This window comes from Equus caballus, chromosome 18 (assembly GCF_041296265.1).
Source record: "Equus caballus isolate H_3958 breed thoroughbred chromosome 18, TB-T2T, whole genome shotgun sequence".
Lineage (NCBI taxonomy): Eukaryota > Metazoa > Chordata > Mammalia > Perissodactyla > Equidae > Equus > Equus caballus.
Genome location: NC_091701.1, coordinates 52,571,178 through 52,596,216, shown reverse-complemented (window position 1 = coordinate 52,596,216; position 25,039 = coordinate 52,571,178). Strand labels below are relative to the sequence as shown.

General features: G+C 40.5%; 1 protein-coding gene across 18 annotated transcripts in view; it reads right to left on the bottom strand.

Moving 5' to 3' along the window:
- The window catches only part of RAPGEF4 (Rap guanine nucleotide exchange factor 4), a 296,495-nt gene that overhangs the window by 163,565 nt on the left and 107,891 nt on the right, over positions 1–25,039 (bottom strand). The window contains exon 2 of one of the 18 annotated variants that reach the window (XM_070242013.1): positions 15,139–15,210. The exons of 16 other annotated variants lie outside the window; for them this stretch is intronic. In XM_070242013.1, coding sequence (XP_070098114.1) covers positions 15,139–15,180 — 42 coding nt within the window. In that variant the 5' untranslated portion in view covers positions 15,181–15,210. Of the gene's footprint in view, positions 1–15,138; positions 15,211–25,039 lie in introns of those variants that run through there. One more of the 18 variants, XM_023622002.2, reaches the window with a different exon arrangement.

Here is a 25,039-nt window from a genome sequence, read left to right as displayed (position 1 = left end):
AGCCTATTTTTTAAAAAAATAAATAGAAAAAAAAGGAGGAAGAGAAGGAATATGAGGAAAAGGAGACAAAATGTATGTCAAGATATTGAGAGAAATCAGAAAACACCAGGCACACCCACCTGAAATTTACTATCTGACAGATGTCACAGGGCAAAACTTATTAAGATCAGGTAAGATCTTAGGTAAGGAAGGAAATAAAATCAAGGCTGGCTTCATGGATGAACGACCTGTGCAGGCAGACAGGCACTCACGTTCACAAGGGCCCAGCACTTGGTTTAATGCTCTGCCGTTGCCATCTTGAAAGTCTTAACGATTTTTAAACAAAAGTCCCCAAGTTTCCATTTCGCGCTGGGTGCCTGCAGATGATGCACCCAGTCTTGAGTGAAAGAACAGGGATGGTGAGACCTGCCCTTTCCTCTGCAGGCTAAGGCACAGCAGGAACTATTTGCGGGATTATTCTCAGAGCACTCCCTCCCTGCTTCTCACCGATTCTTGTTAAGCTGTCTCTCTTGGTTTAAAGATCTAGGCATTTCAGACTTCCATGTGCCTTGTAACATGTGTCCGGTGAACAGACACGTGGGGTAGGAACGACGGAAGAGGGAATCGGTACCCTGGTTGATTAGCACTGAGAGCAGAAAGTCTTAATGGATGAAGTTCTAAATGCTTGAGACCCTAAATCCCCTTCACTGGCTTCCTTACTTGCAGAACTAGGGAAATAATGCCTCAAAAAATAACCAATCATCATTCTTCAAAATAAGATTCACTTAGATAAACTCTAACTTTATAGTGAAAAAAATGCTTTAAGCGTCTCCTGTAGTACTGCCTAATTCGAAATCTATTTTCCTAAAAAAGGGCAGAAGAGTTAACAAAATGTCTCCCAGTGGTCCCCAAGGACAGCCGTGGAAACGGCTCTCGCCAGTCATCCAATTCCTGACTCTGTGCCTTGCCTCTTATCAGTCATCAAACTTCCTCCCCTTAAATAGAGCCACTACAAAAGTCACCATCAGCTGTCCTCGGACGAAGTCAAGGATCTGGCGTCAGAACCTCAGCTGCCTAAATAAAAACCCTCTAAATCACTCTCGGTTCAAGTCGGACCTGCCTTCCTTCCACGTTCTCAGTTCACTGTTTATCATTATGACACTCGTTGAAGTCTTGCTTTCAGTGCTGCAAGAGTTGGCCCTAGTGGCTTTTTAGCTTGACAGTTGTAAATAGTGAGGCATATATCCTTTTTTCTCCTAGGGCTACAGAAAAACACCCAGGGCACCATGAGGTGTTTCCCCCAAACTGGTGGATATAATCCCAGATGTACAGACCAAACGTAAAGAGTTTTGCATGCTGTCGGATGTTTTCCTTCTCAAAATCTGCTAAGAGAAGCCATTTATTATCTAGAAGCTTAAATATTGGCTTTGATCTGAATCTTACAAAATGCCTATCCATATTTTTTTAATTTTCCTTGCTGACCGACTTTAAAAAGTAGCAAGCCAGACACAATCTGAGATGTACTGGTTAGCATGCATATCTGTATACATATATATTGGATTAAAGCTCATCCTTGAGTATAGACATGTCTTCTTGTGAAACCTTGTTCTGTCAGTGGAAATTGCAAGTTGAAATGACCTCCATGGGAGAAGAGGCTCTTGTTATTTGGATGCGATCCTAATTACAAAGTAGCTTGATGAACAGAGACCAAATACTGCCCGTGTTTCTAGCAACAGGACATAATTTGGTCTCTCAACAATTGAAATCTGTTTGTAAGCAAACAAGACCTCTTTATTGACATTATTACCATACGTAAGCATTATTGCCAAAGCTTGAACAATGGAAATCCAGCAAAAATGGATTTCTTTCATTTTAAAACATGCCTGAAAGATGTTAAAAGCCCATTAACTTGAAAATGGACAGTGTCATATGATCTCTGCCAGTTAGACAGTAAGGAAAAAAACATGAGTGCCACAACCCTTAAAATGAAACTCTATAAATATTAAAAGAGAGGTTCTAGTTTGTGAGTTCTCATTCAGATAGATCTTTGACATGATAAACATGATTTTCCTGTTATTTAACATTAGGTACAAACTACCTATCAATTTCAGGAATTGCTCGTCAGCACTTGCTCTTTCCTCTCCTCTCCTCTTCTTCCCCTCAGAGAAGAGGTGTCTAGGAAGTCGATTAAAGCTCATCCGTATTACCCCATAAGCAGTTACCAGCCCCAGGAAGATGGACAACTGGGCTCTTGACCAGATCAAATTCTCCCCATTAGGCAGCTGGAGAATATGAAACATCCAGCAGTTAACTGGCTCTAGCAACATGAAATCACCATCACTCAGATAAATATGGGAAACTCTTGAAGAATGCTGCTTTCCATTTCAAATTTGATCTTTCACAGAAAAGGAGAAATATTAAGTTAAAATATTAAGTTGATTGTAACAAGCCAGGTCATAAAGCTGCTACTGCAAAGGCCATTACAGATTCAAAGTAGCTTTAAAAACATTCAGAATTTACAGATAAGGTAGAGACATCAGGGACTGAGAATTATCTTCATTTTCCAAAGGAAAAAAATTGATGGAGACTGAGAATCAACTTATTTGTCTGCAAATGAAAGAAAGACCTAATACCAAACTTCTCCAACCCTGCTTCCAACTACTAGAGGTCAGTCCACCGGTAAATACCCGGCTTCCTTCATCATGGAAATAAGTATTAACAACTTTACTAAGCAGTTAACTCTCCAATTAATAACCTGTGTCTAGTGAGCCCCCACTGACGGGTGTCTGTGAGGTGGTCCTGCACAATTGAAGGGGTAATGGATTGAGATTCAGGAGAGCTCAGTCGGCTTGGGCAAGTGCCCTCATTGAGCCTCAGCTTGTTTTCTCATCTATATGGGCAGGACGGGCAAAAAGTAGGACAAAACTAATTCCTAAACACCTCACAGTTAAAAATTCTATAATTCCTCCAACTCCAGTATGTGTCTGCTTAACCTTTCTTGTGCAAGGGTTAATAACATGCAACACTCAGATATTAATCAGTCACTTCCTGAACATCTACTTGGTGCCAGGCACTTGGGTGATGCACTGAATAAAGACATAGAACTCTATCCTCTACAGCTCATACTCTGGTAGGAGATAAACAGAAAACCAGGAATTATGATACAAATAGCAATGATAAGGACTTTAATACACATTTTTAGAATGTGCTGTGGGAGCTCAGAAAAGGCAAAAAAGAGATGAAAACCAAGCAGGGCCTTGATGGCTGGTGTGAGCTTTCTAAGCAGGAAAGGGGGGCATGGTCTTCCAGGCAGAGGGGACAGTATGTGCAAAGGCTCAGAGGCATGAAAAAGTTTGGCAAGCAGAGGAAACGGTGAAAGCAGATGGTCATGGTTAATGTAAGGGGTTTCCTAGACCAGGGGTCAGCAAATGTTTTTCTATAAAGGGACAGAGAGTAAATATCTTAGGCCTTGCAGGCCATAAAGTCTCAGATGCAATTACTCACCTCTGCCATTAAAACACAAAAGCTGCCATAAACAATATGTGAGTAAATGATTGTGGCTGTGTTTCAATAAAACTTTATTTACAAAAACAGGCAGCAGTCTGGCTTTGGCTCACAGACCACAGTTTTACAACTCCTATTCTAGAGCATAACAGGAGATAAGATTATAAAGGCAAGTTGGAAACCAGATTGCAGAGTTTCCTATGGGCATTACAGAGATGCTTAGGGAAATATGAATTTCTTTCTAAGAGTGAGATAAAATTTGCATGCTAAAAATGGTAACAGCAGGATGGTGTATGGTCATTTTCACACACTGAATCATTAAAATAGAAGGTATTAATTTTCTTTACTTCACTATACTCTGATATCCTCAAATCAAATCTACCAGGGCATGCCTTCCCAAGAAAATACAGAAGTGGGATTCTTTTCAACCAAGTAAGCATCTGGAATACACTTAACACAGTACATCATGTCCCACTTGGTCTGAAATACCTGGTCAAAAAAAAAAGAATAGTAAAATCTTTAATCTTTAGTAAAAGCATTGCCTATAAAACTAGTAAACACTACAACAGAGGTAGGAATCTGACTCTGTCAGATAAAGAGCTATAAAAAGGTGGCACTACGTGCTCATAGAGGTCTGGAAATATTTTACTTGCTATGTACAGCACTGCCACACACACACACAAAATTCACAAGACAAGGGGCAAACAATAAGGAAGGAAGAAGGGCAACATTCACAAAAACTTTGTTTCAAGTCAGAGAATAAAAAAATATTTATATTACGGCTATTTTTTGGCAGGGACTGTGCTGGGTGCCAGGTCACAAAAGCGAGTGAGAGACTGCTCTCAAAGAGTTCACAGTCTAGAGGAGGGGTCAGCAACCTTTCTTGTAAAGGTCTAGATAGCAAATATTTTAGACCTTGCAAGCTTTATGATTTCTGTTGCAAATATTCAACTCTATAGTTGTAGCACAAAAGCAGATATAGATAATATGTAAATAAACGGGTGTGGCAGTATTCCAATAAAACTGTAATGGTTTGCAGATCCCTCATCTAGAGAAAGAGAGACATTAAATACATCAATGAAAATAGGTGACATCACTGCAAGTACGCAAAGCTCTATGAAGGAAAAGCACAGGGTTCTCTAAGAACAAATGTTAGAAGGACTGGACTATGCCAGCAACATCCAAGAAGGCAGTGCAGGAAGCGGAGGTGAGGGGCGATGAGGAACAGAGAGAAGCGCCAAGTGGGACTCAGATGCAGCTGAAGGACAGAAGCAGTCAGGCCATCAAGGGGGCTAGGCTGAGTCAGGGATCTTGGATTCTATTCTAAGGCAAGAGGAAACCATTAAAGGTTTGTAGCTTGAGTAGGACCTGATTGATTTGCATTTCTAACGGATCTAGAGGTGTTGGTGGCAAGAAGCCATGTAGAGAGACAAGCTGGGAACCTAAATCAGTAGGTCAGGGGAAAATTCTGTCTTAGTTAGGCTTCCACTGAAAACAGACTTGGAGAAACATCTTGGCTTCAGGCAGGGTATGTGGGAGGCAATGTCAGGAAGCACATGGAAGAGACTGGGCAAAGTGAGGCAGGAAAGAGAGAAAAGTCAATAATGGGTATATTAATGAGTGCATTACCATTGTGGGGAATTGAGACTCCATCCTGCTGGGGAGCCATTGAGAAAGTCAGTCGAACACACCTCAACACTCTCCCATGAAGGGATGAGGAAGTTGGGGTATTTGTCCACTAACCCCCGCCTTCTCATCTGTTGAATGTTGCCCCTGGGAGGATCAAATCCCTGACACTTTTGAGCTGGCTCCTTGGCTGTGAAGGTCCCCCATCACTGAAGGAAATCTCAGACAGAAGTAGAGAGACATAGGTGCTTGAGGTGGGAAGATGTCCGGTGCAGGGGGACAGGCCACTGTAGCTGCAGATGAACTCAGTAATGAGCCAAGGGTATATGGAATTGGGTGTTGACAGTGTTTGCTAAAAGTGACTTTTCGGTTTCAGCAGAACATAGATAAATCAAGAAAAATACAAAACTATTTTCAAATTCTGTCAAAATCTCCTAAATAGATTTCTCTCTTTTCATCAAAGACTGAAGTTTGCCAAGCTGAAGTATATTTCGTATATACTTTATCTGACAAAATTAATGCCATGTCGCAGGAGCCACATTCAAAATATTTAACATCCAAAACAGCAAAGGCACTGATCATTCAGGACGGACCTTGACCTTAAAAACTCTTTCAAGGCTTACAGGTGTGTACCAGCTGCACACCAGCTCTACCTTATTTTCTGAAAACTCTTCTGGAGTATGGTAGGAATGGAGCAGGCATGGCTCAAATGCAAGCACAGAATGTCCACGTTAAGGGGGAATGTTTCTGGATCTGTGGCTAGATAAAGCATGAATAAGAAAATGCTGCCTGACACAGTGGCATGAGAAAGCCAGAGGCGACCTCAGATGAGTTCCTTCAAGAAAAAGTGTATCTTCTGGGCAGACTCAGCACTGACATCGCAAACGTTAATCCAAGACAGGCAAGTAGATTGCAACGCGCGAACACTACCTACGACTGCAAACACAGGTTTTCTAACCAATCTACCTCGCTGCTGCAAATGGGGAAGAAAAGTGCTGGTTACCCAAATTACAGTCCAAGGTCAACGTGAGATTAAGGTCTTGTTTCTGAAGGTAAAATATTTCAAACCATTTTCATGGCTTCCAACTCAGAGACGCTGCTGCCGGAGTGGCCTCCCAGCAAGGAGCAGCTTCATACATTTTAACAGCTCACTGCTGGTTCCCTGGTCCTGGGGTGGAGTTCCATGGGTATAGTAGAATTTAAACACTGTGATCACAGGTCACGGTTGTAGCAAAATTGCTGTGGTGACAGTCTAGTCACGAGAAGAAGCCTAATCGATGAAGACAAAAATTGGTCTGGCACCACAGCTGCTGTCCCAACTCGGTGAGTCCGATTATTTCACTGACTATATATATCATTGCCCTTCTCTACTCAGAAATGACTCTCATCCACGGTTTGTTCTTTTCTTAACCAAAATACAAGTTAAGGAAGGACTTGATACTCTTGCATTCTCCCACACCATATTTTGCATCTCATTTTCACACTGTCTGAGGCTGGATTTGGGTTGGGTTTTCTGCAGTCCTGAGAAAGCATGCTTGAGTTGATTCTGTAGCTTAAGTTCTCTCTCAGACACTGCTAACTGGAGTAGGCGTCCAACCAAACCCACCTTTTCTGAAAATCTCTTTTAAGAGAACAGAAACATCTTCTGGGTAAAAACTTCACCAGATATTTACCCAGAAGACTTCTTCCTAATGCCAGGCCCTAATTCCCTTCTATTTTATGTTTGACCAATGAGCTGGTCTTTCCTTTAAGAGTCTTCATCCATCTCTGACATGAATGTTTTTAGCCTCTTGGCAGAAAAGGTGTATCCTCAAGGTTGGGTTAGCTTCCTTTTTGTTTTTTCTGCTGAGAAAGATTTGCCCTGAGCCACACCTGTTGCCAATCTTCCTCCTTTTTTTTTTTTCCTCTCCAAAGCCCCACTGCATAGTTATATATTCTAGTTGTAAGTCCTTCTAGTTCTCCTACGTGAGCTGCGGCCACAGCATGGCTAGTGACAGATGGGTGGTCTGGTTCCACCCCTGGGAACTGAACCCCGGCTGCTGAAGCCATGAAAGCACCAAACTTTAACCACTAGGCCACCAGGGATGGCTCAGGTTAGCTTCTTTTTTATACATATTAAACATACTGCTTTAAAATTGGCCTATCCTGTCATCTCACCATATGCTTCGTCATTGCTTCTGTGCCCCACTCCATCCTTCCAAATCAGTGGAGGATCAGAAGTTAACAAGTTTAAAATTTAATGATGTAACATGAGTAGATGCAACAATTTGACTTGAAGCAACTAAAAGCAGGAAAACAGCGTGATGCTCCAAATAGCCAGCACTTCAGAATTCTCGCATCTCGCATATGTCTTCTTAACAAGTTACGATGATGACGATGATAACACAAATATTTGCTAGCACCTTACAATTTGTAGAGCACTTTCATGTGTTATCCCATTTCAACTTTACTCACCCTTACAATACAGATATCCCTACTTTCACCAAGGAAGAAACTGAGTCTCGGAGATGAAGTGACTTGCACAACGCTAAGGGACTCACACAGTCATAAATCGCAGGACCAAGATGTAAAAACAGACCTTGAGATTCTAGATTCCACATGCTTCCCTCAGAGCACATGGCCCCCTCCTTCTTTCTCCTCTGGCGGCTTCTCATAGTGCATTTTGAACTTCTTTGTGGTTGACATTAGGCTTCCCTGTCTTTCAGAGACACAAACTTTAGTCCTAGACATCTCCCTAACGCTCCTGCACTCCATTAAACAGCAGAGTTAAACAGGCTTTTTGTGGGGCCTATTAACTGTACAATAAAAGCAAAACTGGGTCCATAGTCAAGGCATCCATGGAGTTAACCAGCCCCAGAGGACACAGGACTGCAAAGAGGAATTCATTTCAGGTGGATACCCGCGGAGGTTTAAAGAGATTAGGAAATGAATACGAGAGAGAGAGAAAAAGTGTCAGCTAGAACAAATTCAAAATTGAGAAAAAGAACATTAGCTAAATAATCTCTAAGCATTTCATACTGTGCACCCCAGGGCAGAAAGTTAGTCGAGAAATAAATTTAATAAATTTAATTTGAGGAATTTAATATAAATTTAGAAGAAAAATACTACATCTACTTAATTATCAACAGCCCCCTGTGAAAGCCCATGAACACATCACATATGTATTTTAACGCTTTCCATCTGTATGTACAAAAGAGCTGATGGGCAAAATCTACTCGGGAAAGGGATGTCCCCCCTCTTCCCGGCTCACTGAAGACCAAAGGGTGGCATTTTTCATTACCCATCCCCCACCTTCCTCCATCATCCACCAGACAGCAGCTTCACATGGCCTTATAAAATGTTTAAATTAAGGTACTTCATTTAAAGGCCACCGATGAATTCCTCTGATAAGGCATAAACAGTATTCTCTCTCAAAAATCCGGATCCACGGAGGTACAATAAAAAACTGCAAATGTGTTGCAGTAATACTAATGCTAATAATAAAATTTCAGCACTTTATAACAACAAAGCACTTCCACTTAGACTAACATAGGCCTATCTCATTTAAGCCCTACTGACAATTGAGAGCCAGTTTTATATTCCCTCTTAGAAAATGTGAAATTAAGTTGCTGATCCTGGACTTGAACCCAGTAGCACAGATCACTTCCTTCTGTTTAGAGGAAATGCTAAAAGCTTTAGCCCAGTTCAAGGGCATTATGTTAAATTCCAGTTAAAACTGTAGAATAGAAAATACAATAAAACATATTCGTGTATGCTAAGACTTCATCTGTCTGAAATATATGGACTATTGATGTCAAATAGCAGATAACCAATATGGAAACTGCAAAAATCACTCACTTTATTCATGAAGAGCTGCATCAAGCTACTCTTATTTATACACAATTAAAACATGCTTGGTTGTCTGCTTCCCATGAGCACAGCATATTAGAAAAGAAAATTATAGAGGTGAGAGAAGGTACTAAAAGTAGGCCATTGAGAGTAGTAAGAATTGGCAGCTAACCATGTAGGAAGGTCAGCCAGAAGAACTCCAAAAGCGGAGCATCTGGAAAGCATGACAACTGCACACACCTCTATGAGCTTGGGCAGCATCTCTGTGTTACGCACAGGACAATAATGACTGCTTATGATAACGTTCCTGGGTTTAAAATTATGATGCTCATCATATTGTTTCAGGAAAGAGAATCCATTTTTAAAACCTCTATTTCAAAATTAGTTAAATAAGACACACTTGGGTGTTTACAGCAGTATTCGGAAAACTTGACCAACTACAATGACTTATATCTTGAAGGGTCTGGATAATAACAATGGCTAAGAATGAACAATGAATGAACTTGTGTGTGTGCCAGACCTTTTTGTTAAAAGTTTTGCATTAATCATCTCACTGGATCCTAACCACCAGCCCACGAGGTAGATAATTTCAGGATCTCAATTTTACAGACAAGGAAACTGAAGCCTGGGGAGGTTAAGAAACTTGCCCAAGTCACTAGCTAGTAAGTGAAGGTGCCAGGATTTGAACATAGGCCGTTTACTCCAAAGCCAAGATAATGAACCAGTTGGCCATATGGCTAAGATTTCACTGCACCAGTTTTTAACTGTTGTGCTTCTGGGCCTTTCTCTCATATCCAACCACGGGCAAACCCCAGTTTTCAAAAGTTCATTTATAAATCAGTCATTTGGAATTCAGACTTCTTGTCATGCATTCAACAGTCATTTCCTGGGCAGCTACAGTGTGTCAGGCACTGTATTGGGTGCTGGGGACACAGAGATAAGAAAACACAACTCCAGGGGGAAGCTGACATACACACAACTAATTGCTGTACAAGGTGCACTTATGGAAGGTAACCTGGTGTCAAGGAAGATGTAATGTTATGTCTGGTGTTTAGCAGCCTAGAGAAGAGCTTTGTATAGACTTCAAGCTCTAGCGAAACTAATAATAGCCCTGACTCCTGAGCCTCCCTAAGCTTCCCTGAGCTCTAAGTCCACCCAAGCTGTGGGGGCAGCAGGGAGGGACAGTAGGACATGAGTAACACTTTATGTTTACCCAACTTTAATGATGGAATCTCTGGTTCCAACCAGCAGGTGGGCATGAGATTTCCCCACTCTCTTCAATCTGCCGGTACGTGGCTGCCCTGACTCGCTGTGTACCATGCCCACCTCATCTGCAGGCCATGCAGGTATGTTTCCCGAAAAGCATATGGAAAAAAACCTCTCTTCTGCTTCGCTATATAAATAGACCAACCGCTACCAAAATAAAAAAGGAAAAACTTCCATTACGCCCACCTTTGGTTTCCTGAACAGTCTCTTTGGGAAGCCATTCAATGTGCTTTTCCCAGAAAACCTCGTTGCAATTTTCCTATTTTTATATGTTTAATGAATTACACAAATAATACATTCTCATGATAAAAAAGTTAAATGATTAGCAGTATCCAGAGCAAAAAGTTAATAGTCCTACTTCACATCCTCGCCCCAATTCCTCTCTCCTCTTCACTGTTAATAGTTTGGTATGTGTTATTCAGAACTTTGTACACTTACTTATGTATCTAAGTACCTAGACAGATCTATGGCTTTAGGTTCATTTTAAAAAACAAATGGAATCAGATCAATATGCATTGTCCTGCAGCTTCCTGTTTCTGAATTAACAATGTAGCTTGGAGATCTTTCCGTATCACTCTATACAGATCTCCCTTAGCTTTGAAACAGCTCTGTAGTATTTCAAGTTATGGATGAATTATAATTTATTCTACCAGTCCCCTACTGACAGATATTTAAGGTTTTCCCAATGATTTGATCTGCTATTACAAACAATGATGAAAAGAAGACTCTTCTACATATATCTTTGTGAACATATGCAAGTATTTCCAGAGGATAAATATACAGACCAGGAAATGTTTGTCCCAAACGGTGTATACATTTTAAATTTGTATAGATACTGCTAACTCAGCTGCAAAATGTGACTCATATTTGTACCCCAGCCAACAGAGCCACGGCCTCCTCAACACTGGATATTTATCAATTATTTCCATTTCTGCCAATATGACAAGTGAAGAGAGCATTATCTAATTGTTTTTTAATGACTACTAGTGATATTTACATATTTACTCGCCATTTATATTTTGTCTTATGTGAGTTGCCTATATGTTTCATTTACCCATTTTTCTAGCTAGTGGTCTTTCCTTGCTGACTGACAAGATACTAGATTTCTTTATTTGAGAGGGGGATGTAATGCGGAAAACTTCTCATCCAGGTGCTACAAACTTGGATGTCAACCACAGGAATAATCACACTGCAATCTGGAAAGTCACCATGTGCCCCAGCTGTGGTTTTAGCCCTTCCTGGAAATTAACAGACTAGAAATAAGTCTCCAGCAGTCGGCGAGCACAGAATCCTTCCAGATACAACCTCACATGGACATCAGAATGTCTTAAGGTGAGGGAAAAGGTGAGAATGTGAATGGGTCCATCAGCAACCATTCATCATGACTTTGTGGGTGAGTGGGGCAAAGAGAAAATTGGGGGAGGAAACCCTGTAGATAGACAAGGAGGTTGGGCCAGAAGGACCTAGACAAAAATGAGGGAGGAAAAACAGCCACAGCATGACTCCCCCATCTCTAGCTCTGTGTTACTGCCTCTCTAACCTCAGGCTTTGTTTTTCACACAAGGTGGGTATAGAATTAATTCACTGGAAGTGCAGATTCTAATGCAAAGAGCAGCAACTTCAATAATTTATTCTAACAGATTGAAAGCCTGACTCCCACAGCAAATTAGTGATGCTGGTTGAGTCATGGAGGGGTCACAGACAAAGTTTCATAGAGTCTATTTGCCCCTATTCTTAGGAATCATCTTAGAGCAAGAGAACAAAAATTAATGAGGATCTATTCATATTGCAGATTTTTATGTTTGGAATCATACAGCACCACCTTTTCAACAGTTAGGAGATTCACTACTCTCCCAAGGTGGAAGGTCCCTCTTATCTAATGCTCTCCAGGGACTTAAAAGCAGGAATGAAGAAAGGGCTTCAAACAAGCACCTGGCTGGGTGTTTCCCCGGGTGCGGGCAGCAAGTGCAGAAGAAAGGAAAGGTCTTTCATCTGAGGGGCCAGGCCAGGGTATGTGATGGGATGGGTCTGGTTAATGCCACAGCCCAGCAAGGGGAAAACAGAAGCCTGGGAGAGCAAGGCTTGGCTGGAGCAGGGAGCAGCTTGTCGTCCAGGTCTTGGACTGGCCTTTAAACTCTTTTCTTTAAATTCTCTGGCAACAACAAGGAAATCTTTATCTAAATCATTGCATTTGTACATATCTTTAGTTTACGCTAAATGATTACATGCTATTGTTAGATTAGGAAAAAGAGGGTAACAGCTGAAGGGCCAAGGAGGAAAGACTTGGAGCTGCCCTGATAGTTGCTATAAAATACAGTCTCAAGACTATGCCAAGGTGGGAATGAATGGATGACAGCTGAGATGTCTTGGCTTCCAAAGTATTCGCTAATAAATTCTCTTATATTTTAATTGTAATCTTGTATGCACATACATAGTAGCATCCCTCTGAACCAAAGTTTCAGAAGAAAACATGAGAACATTTCAAGACTAGATGAAAACAGGATGAATCTTGGAAAGGGTTCTTGGAAATCCGCCAATGCCAAGTCTTAAGTACCAGCCATCTTCCCTTTGTCTGGCTGTATTGAGGAGGCAATCATAGACACGTTGTATTCACTGTGAAAAAATTATTGGACTTTGTATTCAATGATTTACACTCTGTCCTCTAAAGCAGCGTCTTCAATTAAAGAGCCTGATTACCTCGCCTGAGCTGATGGTGTATTATAACAATCAATTGCATTTGACTAATGTACCCAAGAAATGGGCATTCAATAAATGGGTCCCAGTCAGTCTGAACTGTTTATAGACAAAGACAGCCTGAATGAGACAGGGTTTGCAACCCCACTGCTGCTTGTGAAGCTGGAAGGAAAAGCCAGTATTTGCTCAGCTTTTCATCCTCTCAGACAAGATTTCAAAAACACAACATTCAACTCATGGCAAAGGGAGGACATGTTTGCTGAAACAACAGCTTTTATGTGCTTGTGCAGGACAGTGTGCTCACAACAGAACCCCCAGAAGGATTAAATAGCACAACATAAGTATATACAACGGGGGCCTGGCAACTAGCGGGCTATCCAGATGGCTTGAAAAATTCCTTAACCTAAAAGTTGTAAATTACAAACACAGGCATAACAATGCTGCTAAGATCACTCAGCAGAAGTCAGTCAGTCATATATTTTAAAAAAAGAATAATAGTTTTGCACAGAGAAGACTGCAAAGTTTTGTGAACAGGTGCTAAAAGTATCAGTGAAACCATTAACAACTAACAAATGTATATGATAGCAACAATAAGGCTGAAGCAAGATGAAAATCTACACATTAAAGATAAATAGTTGACTCCAGTAGAGAATAAAGAAAATTTAGAAACTGAGATGCAATTTAGAAACTAAATATAGGTATTTCAATTATCCAGTTTTCTCAGAAATTGGATTTATTTTATATAGAGAAGTTCTATTATCTTTTTGTGGGTTTTTTTTGCTAAGGAAGACTAGCCCTGAGCCAACATCTGTGCCAGTCTTCCTCTATTTTGTATGTGGGATGCCACCACAGCATGGCTTGATGAGTGGTATAGGTTTGCACCCAGGAACAGAACCCAGGCCACTGAAGAAGAGCACGCTGATCTTAACCACTAGGCCACAGGGCCGGGCCCTCTATTATCTTTTACTATCACATGGAAGGCAGGCGATGTGCCAGGAGAAGAATGGTAGACCCAGCATCAGAAGACCTGAACCTGGGCTCTGCTACTTCCCTGCTGTGTGACTCGAAACAAGGTGATCAACTTCTCTAAGCCTCAGTTTCTTTATTCATAAAATCGTAAATAGGACAAGAACCAACTGTCACCCAGCACTATTGGGAGGATTAAACAACCACATAAGAGTAAAACGGAAAGTTTTGAATGAATGTTTTGTGGATCCAAAGGACTTACACTAGCTTTAAAATACATTTGCCTTGGACGAGCACTTGCTTATTTCGATAATGCTGTCATCTCAAAATATTGTTGCAACTCCTCTTTAGAAACGCCTCAAGTGCCAAAAGCAATTAGTCTCCTCTTTCTGTCAACGTGGATCCTCTCCCTTTAAGTGAAGTCTATGAAATGGGGGCCTTATTTCCATTTACAATTGAAAGCCCAGGCACAGAGGGGTTAAGTGATTTACTCAAGGATATAAAACGGGTCAGAAGCTGAGGTAAATCATCTCAATTCTGTGTCTTGCCCTCCGCTACATTCCACCTAACCCTGGACTCTGGGAGGCATTTCTCTGAGTTCTTGAAAAGAAATTTCCTATGATTGCCACATTTCACTTGACTCAGCTCTCTCACCAGCAGACAGCACACCCGTACCCATCAAAACACTCTGTCGAGAGCCTCTACACCTCAAAAATCAGGGAAAATGGAAGGCAAGGGAATTCAGAAGTTTCCCTTTTGAGCAGCATTCTGAATCCATTCCGAAGTCACCCGAATGAGAAAGTCTTATTCGTGCCTCTCGTTCCTGCCTGATTAGGAGGGTGTCAGCCCCGAGAGAGTCTAGTCTGATAATGATGGGGCCTTACAGAGAGAAGTAACTGTCTCTTTTTGCCCCTAGAAAATATATGTGACTCTCTGTGAGTTAAAAGTAGCGGGCCACTAGAAAAGCCACATATAAGTAGGTTATCTGAATCTTAAAGCAGGCAAGTGGTGTTTATTTTTCTTAATTCTAATAGAAATAAAATACAAGTTTTATAACAAATTTTATAATTGAGTTAAAGTCAAAATATTTCAAAAGTTTTGATCAAAACCTAAATATTCCCAAACTGCTGATTCTATTAGCATAATCTCTAGTCCACATTTAGTTAGATGGCTTTACATAGGATTTTTGATAAACTTTAATCTCAATTTATAGATAGGATAAAATGATACAGTCATTTTAGGATAAGAAAGAGGTATAAAGATAAATAACCTCACCCGGCTACATCCATGCGTAAAGTGGCAGATTGCTGGTGACATTCATGGTCATTCTAAACGATTCCACGGCAACTGAAATGAGCCATTACAGCCTAGAATTAATTATATGGGTTTCAGAACTTTGTTCCTGAAGCCATAGCCCCATCTTGGGGATGGTCTGCAAGGCTGTGGCCTCTCAGAAACAGGAATAGGAAAACAAATCCTAACATAAACCGATACAAACAACAGCTGCTTAAGAGGGATAAAAAGCTTAAAGATTGAGCTGGCATTTTTCTTCCCTCTCCGACGAAGCATGAAAGCCTCCACAAGTTTAATTGGATCCTCATTTCAAAAACGACATGATGGACAGCTTCTCAAAAGTGGGAAGTGGCCTGGCAAGGTAAGTAGAATATATAGATACGGATATATCTATATATGTAATACAGCAGAGTACATAGGGTCGTGATGTAAAATGTATTCCTACTACGGGTTACCTCACTATGGGATACAATAAAAAAAGTCTTGAAAAGCAGTGCAGTAGGATATCCTAAACCCTTCCAATTGGGTAAGCTGCAAGCAAAAGCAGCAGTAAATGCACAATGGTGACATTAGCAGAGGGAAGTGAGGTAATGAGGGAAGGAAGTGCCACTAAGGGATAAGGAGGGGACTGGGGGGGATGCAGCACACTCAGGGTACCAGAATTCCTGGGGTTGCACCTAGTTTGAGCTGAACACTCCCTGAGAGTGAGGAGTACACCCTTAGGGTGTCCTCAAACTCTTAAGCACCTATGACTTCCATTGCATTGTCTCCACGAAGGGTGTCAGTAATAGTGTCTGCAGCTCACATGAACAGACATTTTACGTGTACATTTCATATTTTAAAATGTCTGAGCTCTGACTTCCGGGCTTCAATTTACACATCAGACACAATCCCGGCCCTCCAGATGTCTATGTCAGACTGAGCAGATAAATGAACGCTCATTCAATAACAAAAATATAATTATATTAGATTGAACATATGAAATTGCCATTTTTGTAGGTCAAAAGTGGTTGAATATCAGCAAATTTGTATAGTTCAACTTAATAAAAATCACCAAAATGCAGTAAGGGGCCAAATGGCTTAGAGACTGGGCTGACAACCTGATGAGTGAGTCAAGTTGTTTTGAATACACTCCTGGGCCCCATGTTCCAAACAGCAGCATGGGTGAAGATATCTAAATATCAGAAACCAATCTTCTGTGATTTTTCAATACACAAAATCTAGCATTAACTTTATTCAAGATGAGGGCTTCCTTTGCTTTTTACAGGTATAAAATTACCCACAGGGAAAGAACTTTTAACAAAAAGATTTTCAAAATTTTCATTTGAGAGGTTCAAAACAGTACGTATTTAAAAAAAAAAAAAAGTCGCCGCCATTCAACAAGATCACAACACATAAGAATTTATCGAGGTCTCAGGCTTGGTTTTTTTCCCCATAATAAATTTTCTAGTTGAACAGAACTTAACTGTTTATGAAGAACTGTCCAGTGTTATCTTATTTAGACCCCCTAAAGCCCCATGAATTAAGGATTAGTACTCATACTTTACAGAAACGGAAATGAATCATTCTAGGGATTCACTTAGGGGGAAGAAAGCCAGTTTTGTTTTTAACTCAACCTTTGGTTTCTGATAAGGTTCTGGTTGGCCTCCGATTCTGGACTATAAATACTTATTAAGCACCTACAAGATGCCAGGCCCTTGATTGGGTGTTTTTTCCTGTGGGACTTTTCATCTTTTGGCAAACACTTTAGCAGGAAATCAAGCCTTTCTAAAGTATGCAAAAACTCAGGAATCATAATATTCAGTTGGACCAAAAGTAGATAACTCGGCATTTAGAAAAACTTATCTGAAGAGTTGTTCCTCTTCAGGAGGCTACCCTACTTTCAACTCTTTCAAGTATTGTTCATGTTTAAGAATGAGTGACAAGGTTGAAACCTAGCTTGTGTCATGTCCTAAATGTCCTTGTGTAACCTCCAGTGGAAGAAGCATCTCGGAAATTTTACAAACAAAGGACCCAAAAGCTCCTGTTCCCTCTACGGTACATGACTGAGACAAAGAAAAATTTCCTTTTCCACAAAAGCAATGGACATTATGAAGTGATGATATTGAGCTCTTGGGTCAAAAAAGTGCCTTTGAAGAGGCTTTCTTGGGTTTAAACTTTACCATCATCATATGTCTTGCTCACTGCTCTAAAGATTGTGCCTAGAATAATGCTTGACACACAGTAGGAGTCAATCAATGAATGGAAACATGCAAATGAGTAACTTAAAGGGATACAGGGTAACTAAAGCCAGTCCCTCCAACTGAGCAACATCTCAAAGAACAAAGATTCTATAACCCCTTCTCACACTTGAAAGAAATTAGTTGGCTAATACTATTAGCTGGGGAATGCTGTGTTTGTTATGCCTCAAAAATGACCAAAAAAATGAAAGATCTTAGTTTTATGCTATCAATTGTGGTTGATCAGGGGCAGGATAATGTAGCCTCTGTTTTATTCAAACTTAGGACCAACTCTCGACTGCTGTATGGATCTGGCAAAATGGTTCTCCAGCCATCTACTCTCCAATTTCTGAACCACCATCAGAAACCCCTGTGGAGTATCAGTCAGTTCTAAAGGCAAAATAACACAGGTAAATGATTATGGCATTGTTCAGGTCTCTGGAAGAACTGCCTAGAACGAGCTGAACGCCACAGGACTCATGTTGCAAGCTTGCTAAACTTGCTGGCAGCAATACGTGGTGGAGACGAGTTGTCTGTCTTTGTAGTTCAAGATGCCACTCCACTGCACAGATAGCTCAGGCTGCTGATGGATCTGCCTTGACACTAGTTATCTCAGGAAGACCATGTCAACAGACCTTTCCTTCTGCAGTGCTCCAAATGTGACTTCTTAGAAATTTTTATTTGTTCCACCACTGAATTTTAGAATTTAGTTGTTTTTTTTAAGCATTCAAAGCACATCCTACATTGTCCTTTTAGAAGAGGAAAAACTCTAGAACCCCATTTAGTTAATGAAGCTGTAACTATAACTCTGTTCTCTGAATTAATAGGGAGGATCAGCTTCAGACAAATAGTCGCCTACACTGTTTGAATCTCTGTGTAAGAGGCACACCTTTAAAAAAGGCTCAAGCACAATTAATGGAAAAGAATTATACACACAGCTCTTCTCCCCTCACTCCAAAGGCTCCTTCCCCTCTGCCAGTCCCACTACGTCTTCTATTAAAACTTAGAATGAAAAGGCAGAGGTGGCCTGTGCTATGTAAGAGCATGTTATTATGCAGTCTGCTCTAATTCCACAAAATGAAATACAGGATTCGTATTTTCCAGAAGCACTGGGATGTCAAAACAAATTTAGAGTTTTCTGTGGATTGCAAATGAACCTTGAAGAAAGGTCTTTCTTTCAGTTAAGCATTATCATTAAGGATATGAGTTGTGTGAATAATATTGATCAAAAAACATTTAATTCATGCTTTTATTATTTCAGAGATTGATTACTGGGATGCCTGTTTTGTTAGGTGGTCCAATAATCTGTTCATTTGATTCCAATCTGTTCAAAATGCACTTGCTTGCCTGAATGCTAAGAACCCAACAACTGAAGCATGTCACACCGTCTCCAGTTTCTCTGTCATTGATGAACAGTTAAAATGTGGATTAACTTAGGTATGATACAATTTGAATTTAGGAAACATATTCTATTTTCTTTTTCTCATGGAAGTTCAAATATGTCCTATATTCTTCAACAAAAATGGCTTTAAAGATGTTAAATAAGCAATGTACAAATTTATTTGACCCAAATCACTAGACTCCCTTCATGTCACATGAAACCTTTCCAAAATGTAGTTAAAAGCTCAGAGGTTCAAAACAATTTCTTAAATGTTACCCCCTTTACCTTCATAGATTGACCTGGAATATTTGTGTCTATTTCATCAGGATGAAACTGGACAAGGCCAACAGATTTAGTTTTCTCTTTCACCACAATTTATTATAAAGACCTAATATATAGCCATATCCTCAGTCATAAATCTATTTTACTCATGAAGTACTGAAAAATTAGGATCTCCCAATCATTTCCAGTTGAAAAATGATATTGGCACATTTCAGATGACGAGGAATCTGCTGAGATAAGCAAAGGGGTATTTTCTTAGACCTTCATGTTTAGGTTCAAGAGGCTTTTTTCTTGGATGATCCCTTGGACCACAAGTAAAACCAACTCATTTACATTTTACTTTCCAGTGTAGGTTAAAACATTAAACAGTATGTATCTCATTGCCCCTGTGACATTCTGCCCCTCTGCCCCCTGCATTGACTCAGGATCACTGAATTACCCCAAGGACACAAAAAACCTGAAGGAAACTAAGAAGCCAACTGAGTATCTAAATAGTTTTTTTTTTAATCTAAGGCACAGAAAATCAAATCACTTTTTATTTCAATAACCAGTTTGGGGACAGAAAAGGCTTTTGAATTCCAAAACTTTGGTTTAATTAGAAGGATAAATTCCATGAAGTTTATACTATAAAGAGAGTAGGAAAGAATATAAGAAGACTTTAGAGTTAGTGTTTCAGCCCCAAAGGAGATCAATACAACAGAATTGGTGGTGGTGGGTGTGTTTAAGGGAGATGTTTTGGGAGAGAAGAGCAATTCAGCTCTTCTGAATCAGAGAAGAGGCCCCCACATGACTGCCCCATTCTGAGGTCAAATCCTAGTTGAGTTTGGAGGAGATCTCCAAGCAGAAATCTGTGTCTTGCCTCCTGAGGTGAGGGCTGGGGTGACCTAACAATGGAAGTCAATAGCATGTAAATACTAACGGAAGGCTCAGGCACGGATGGGACCCTCTCCCTATTCCTCCTAAAGTCAAAAAAGAGCAGTGTCCCTGAATATCACCTACATTTTAATAGCATGTAGAGAAAGATGAGCCCACAGAGACCAAGAAATAGAAGAGCACAAAGAAACTAGAGGAAAGCTATATTTCAAAGAGAGGGTGATCTACGACGTCAGGTGTTGCAGAGAGACTGAGGACTGTGACTCTTTCACATTCAGAACAAGTAAGACGTGGACGGCTTTCGCTAGACGGGTTTCCTCGAAGTGGCTGGGACGGAATTTAAGTCATAGTGGATTGAGGAGCTTTGGGAAGGGAGGAAATGGACCCAACACATGCAGACAATCTCTTTAAGAAGTTTGGCTATAAAAGGGGAGGAAAAGTTAGGAGAGTAGACAAAAGAGTATGTGGGGAAGACGAAGGTTTTGTTTTGTCTTATTTTTTTTAAGTTCAGAGTAGCTGGAACCCAGCGTACACTCTGACGAGAAGGATCCGCTAGAGATGAAAAGGGGAAAAATACAAGATAGAGAGGAAATTGTACATCTAGTAAGCATCCCAAGGAAATGGTGGCGAATGAGGTACAGAATACAAGTGGAGGAATCAGAAGAGGAAAACTTCTTTTATTTTAACCTGAGGAAAGGTAGAATGGGTGAATACAGATGGACAATTAAAAAAAAAATATATATATATATATTAAATCACCAGTATTTGCAATGCCTTCCTCCTCTCACTCAGAAAAAGGAGAATTTGTTTGCTGAAGTATCTATGACTTGTGCTGACTGAGGTAAGAGGCGGGAGGAAAATGGCAGACACCAAGATAGACTAGTTTGCTCTACCTGCGAAGGAATGAGAGAAGATAGGAGTAAGAAGATGAAGTGAATTAGTGTGGGGGCAGGGGAGGAGGACAAAGGAAGAGAATAAATTGCTAGCTGCAACGAAGAACTGGACTATGGGGAGAAAGACGTAAAAACAATTTTTAGGAAATTTAGCTATGTGTTCTCAGATTAGTTCCCCGCTTGGTCTTGGTTGACTCCTCAAGAAATTTTCAGTGAGGGCCTCCATTGTCTTCCAAGGCTTTCTGGAGCCAGATTTGACTTTCACCATATTGAACTGTCCTCAACGTAATTGGTTTTATTCAGGTTATGCAGGTAATAGATTTGCAAATGGAGAAAAGTCTTCAAATAGGTGTTGGAGAGAACGGCAGGAGTGTATTAAGGAAACATACAGGGATTGCTGACTTATATACTGACAGGCCCAACTGAGACTGGTGGTCATAAATTTATCACAGCATCAACCTGGACAGTGGTCTGATTTTCTCTAGCTGTGCTCAGCAGTATGGTTGGAAGCAAGAGAAAGTACACAACTGGTTGGCCTGGTAAGTGTCAAGGGCACTCTAAGTATCCAGTACTTAGAAGGTTCATTTCTAAGTATCTAATACTACAATGCCTGACAATAGTAGGAATCACTCAATAGTAGGAATCACTCAATACATCTTTACTGAGTGGATGAATGGGAGGACTGAAAATATTGGTAAGAGGTGGTTGAAATGATAGGCCATGGTATCCACATTGAATTGGGAAAGAAGCGAAGGCAAGAGGGGGCTAAGAGGGGGAAACTCAAGGGGACCAATGGTTCCTTGGAGACTCCTCAGGTCTGCCAGTCACATGAGCAGCATCACCTACTCAAGAAACAGCTTCTCTGAGTGTTAAGCACCCCCTAGAGGTTGATCCAGGGAGTTATTAAGCCCCAAATTCTCCCTTATTTCTTACTCTTCAAGAGAAACATACACATTCTTATATATCCCTCTTTCCAATGTTCAGAACTCCCTTAACTTCCCTCATGCAATTTCTCACTCATTTTTAAACCTGCTCTTTCTCTTCTCTCTTTTACCTTTTGCCCCAGCTACATCAGGTATCTCTTTCTCCCCCTTTTTTCTTTCATCCTCATTCTCTTTACTTTTCCAATTTGTGAAAGCAATCCTTGGTCATGGCAAATATTATTAAAGGTAGAATTCATGATACGCCTGAAATGAGGACAAGGAAATCCTCACATTTTAAAATTAAAGAAGTCAAAGTCTCTTAAAGTCAGTGAAAGTGAATACAAATTCTAAAATAGCCACAGCCCATACCATCTTGCAATTAACCTGTATTTCCCCAAGCACTGGCATTCAAAACATTTTCCTTTCTTATGGTATTGCTTATGTTTTAATTATTAACCTAAAAGCTTTTTGATATTAATTTTTTATCGCAAATGTACATGATTTCTACTATAGGATGATAGGATGAGTCAGGCAGACTTCTGAAAAGTAGCCTAAAGATGTTTGCAACATTGTTCTGATAAAGGATTTGCAAATGAGCTTTTGGACCACAACCTATTTGCCAGTTGGGGATTTGGCATAGTTTTGAGTCCTGCTTGTATTTCCTGAAAAATCACAATATGTTATTTAAGGAATAACAGTTGCCAAACTTTCTGACAAGTCATAATGAATGGTTACGTTCTGAAAGGTCAACCAGCCATCTTTTGGCTCCCATCTCTTCTTTAAAACCAAGCTATTTTGAGAATTTCCATTCCCCATGCTCTTTTTCTTCCCAACCCTGACGCTATTTGTATCCTCTCGGTGGTATTTTTTTTTTAACTCAGGAAAACTTAAATAAGTTCCAAGATTGCAGAAGAGCCTTATTATCTGATGATTGTGGGTCTTGTCTGGGAAAAACTCCAAACATAGATTTGCCATTTTAAGCAATTTCTTTGAATTCTCACTCTATTGTCAGCAATAGTCCTATATTATTGGTTTATTATTGATTTTTTTCCTTTTCTGTTACATAAGTTAACTAGGCACTCCAATTTCCTCCTTTCTCAAGTTTCTTATGTTTCTAATATAGTCCCTGAAGGACTGTATTGTTTTAGCTTTTGGGGCTTTGGAGAACACACACACTTACACACACATACACCATATCTTGCCATTATCACAAACCCATAATCTCTTCCCTTAGCACCATGACTATTTCTTCCTTACAACTTCCGTCTTCTTCTTCATCCTACTTTAATATAATCAGTTGCCACATTCTGTCAATTTTCCCTTTAAAACATATACAGATCCATCCTTTTCTCCGTGTTCCCACTGGCACCATCCTGTCTCAGTCACATTCTCATCGAAGGTTCTGTTACACCCTCATAGCCAGCCTTCTTGCCACCCCTGCTCATTCTCTCCCCACTCCTACCCCCACCACACACTCAATCCCTATGGTAAATGACCCTGCTTATATCCTGTGAGGGCAGGAAAGCACTTCCTATGCATGTAGGCACATCTCTTCATTCTCACAATCCTGCATGAGTGTCACTTTCTGCATTTCACAAATGAGGAAACTGACTCTCCCAGAGGTTATCTTGTCCAAAATTATCTAACTTGTAAGTGTTCAAGTCACTAGTCCTCAAATCTGAAAAGGGAAGTGTCATCTCTGTCGTAACAGGAAAATAAAGCATTTGCAAAACAAAAGTTTGATATTTAATCTCTTCAAAGTCAAGGAACTAGACAGACTTGCAATTATTACCATTTCAAGGCCACTGGTTTTCAAGACATGGGATTTATACAAGAGAAGTATGAATCCAAATATCTGTTCTCAAAGAATTTATAATTTGGTTGTTTGGAGTATGTATCTAGAACATGCTGGATACACAGCACATGCTAAATAAATACTTGCTCAAGCCAGGACCAGGGAATGGAAGGAGAGTCCTTGCTATCCTCTCATTTTGGCTTGCCACAAATTGCATTGTTTAGTCATAGGATGCTTCTTAATATAAAATGCACTCTCTGACACTTCCTCCTGACCCAGTCCCAAAGAATATCAGAACAATACACTGTTAGGAAAAAAAGACACTGAGATTACTGGGCTGCCGTCCAACCCACAGTCCTATTTATTTTTTCCTAACTACAAGATAGCTGTTGCTGGATATTATTACGGGATTTTTCCATATATCCTTTACTTAGGACAGCGATGACCCAACACAGCCTTTTAATGTACTCTGGTCTTCTGCCAGCTTACCTCATTCTACAACTTTGCCTTTGGTTTTTATGTATATGATTATTCAAACTTCCCACTGCTTAATCAATACCTCAGTTGGCCACTGCTGCCATTGATTACACACCTCGATGAAGACTCCTTGGAAAGGGTCTTTTTCGCTTGCAGTGGGCTCATTTGAAACAAGTTCTTGCACGTTCATCATTTTGGCAAACAAGACAAGTTCAAGGAAATTAGAGGCCAAACTTGACGGAGCACTGGGTGCAGCTGCTGGGCCAGCTGTGCAATGATTCTCCACTGGTCCATTACCTCCCAAACTCCACTATTCAGCACAGCCTTCCCTAGTCCAGCACTCCTATCGGTCTAATATATTTGGCAACAGCCATTATTTCAGAAATGAATGCTCATATGTATTTATAGCAAATCACATGCCTGCTCTATCAACAATTAAAGAGATTAGGATTCAGCAGACATATTCCTCTAATTAGGACAAGATGGAAGACATAGTACACAGCATGCTGCAGTTTGGTCAAGGTTTCTTCTTTCCTCACAAGACTCCCAGGGTGCTTTTCATCTGTCAAACATCCACTCTCTCTAGGGCCACCCTGCTCCCTGTATAGCAGTCACTTCCTGTGTCTGTCCCATGGAATCTTCGGTCAGGGGATTCTGTTCGCAATTGACTCTTCAAGTTTCCCCTTCTTCCCTCCCTCAAACCACTCTATAGGCTCATGGACTGTTTTCAGGCTTGTTTTGAAATAACATGTGGACAGCACCATGTGGTCACTAATTTCATTCCGTTACGCCGTTCCCCTCGGAGGGTGCTGCATGCTCACACTTATGTAGTCCCTCCTCTGAACAAAGCCTGAACTCAGCGTCTGGGCCATAAATTCCATCTTGCCTCGCTCTGGCCCATGCATTATTTAAGCAGTCCTCGGTGAGCAGGCATAAGAATTTCCCTCAGAGTAACAATCAGCGGGCGCCTTACGCACTGTTCTAACGGGAAATGCAGAATATCCGAGAGAGCTCCACCCATTCGCAGTCTCGATAATGAA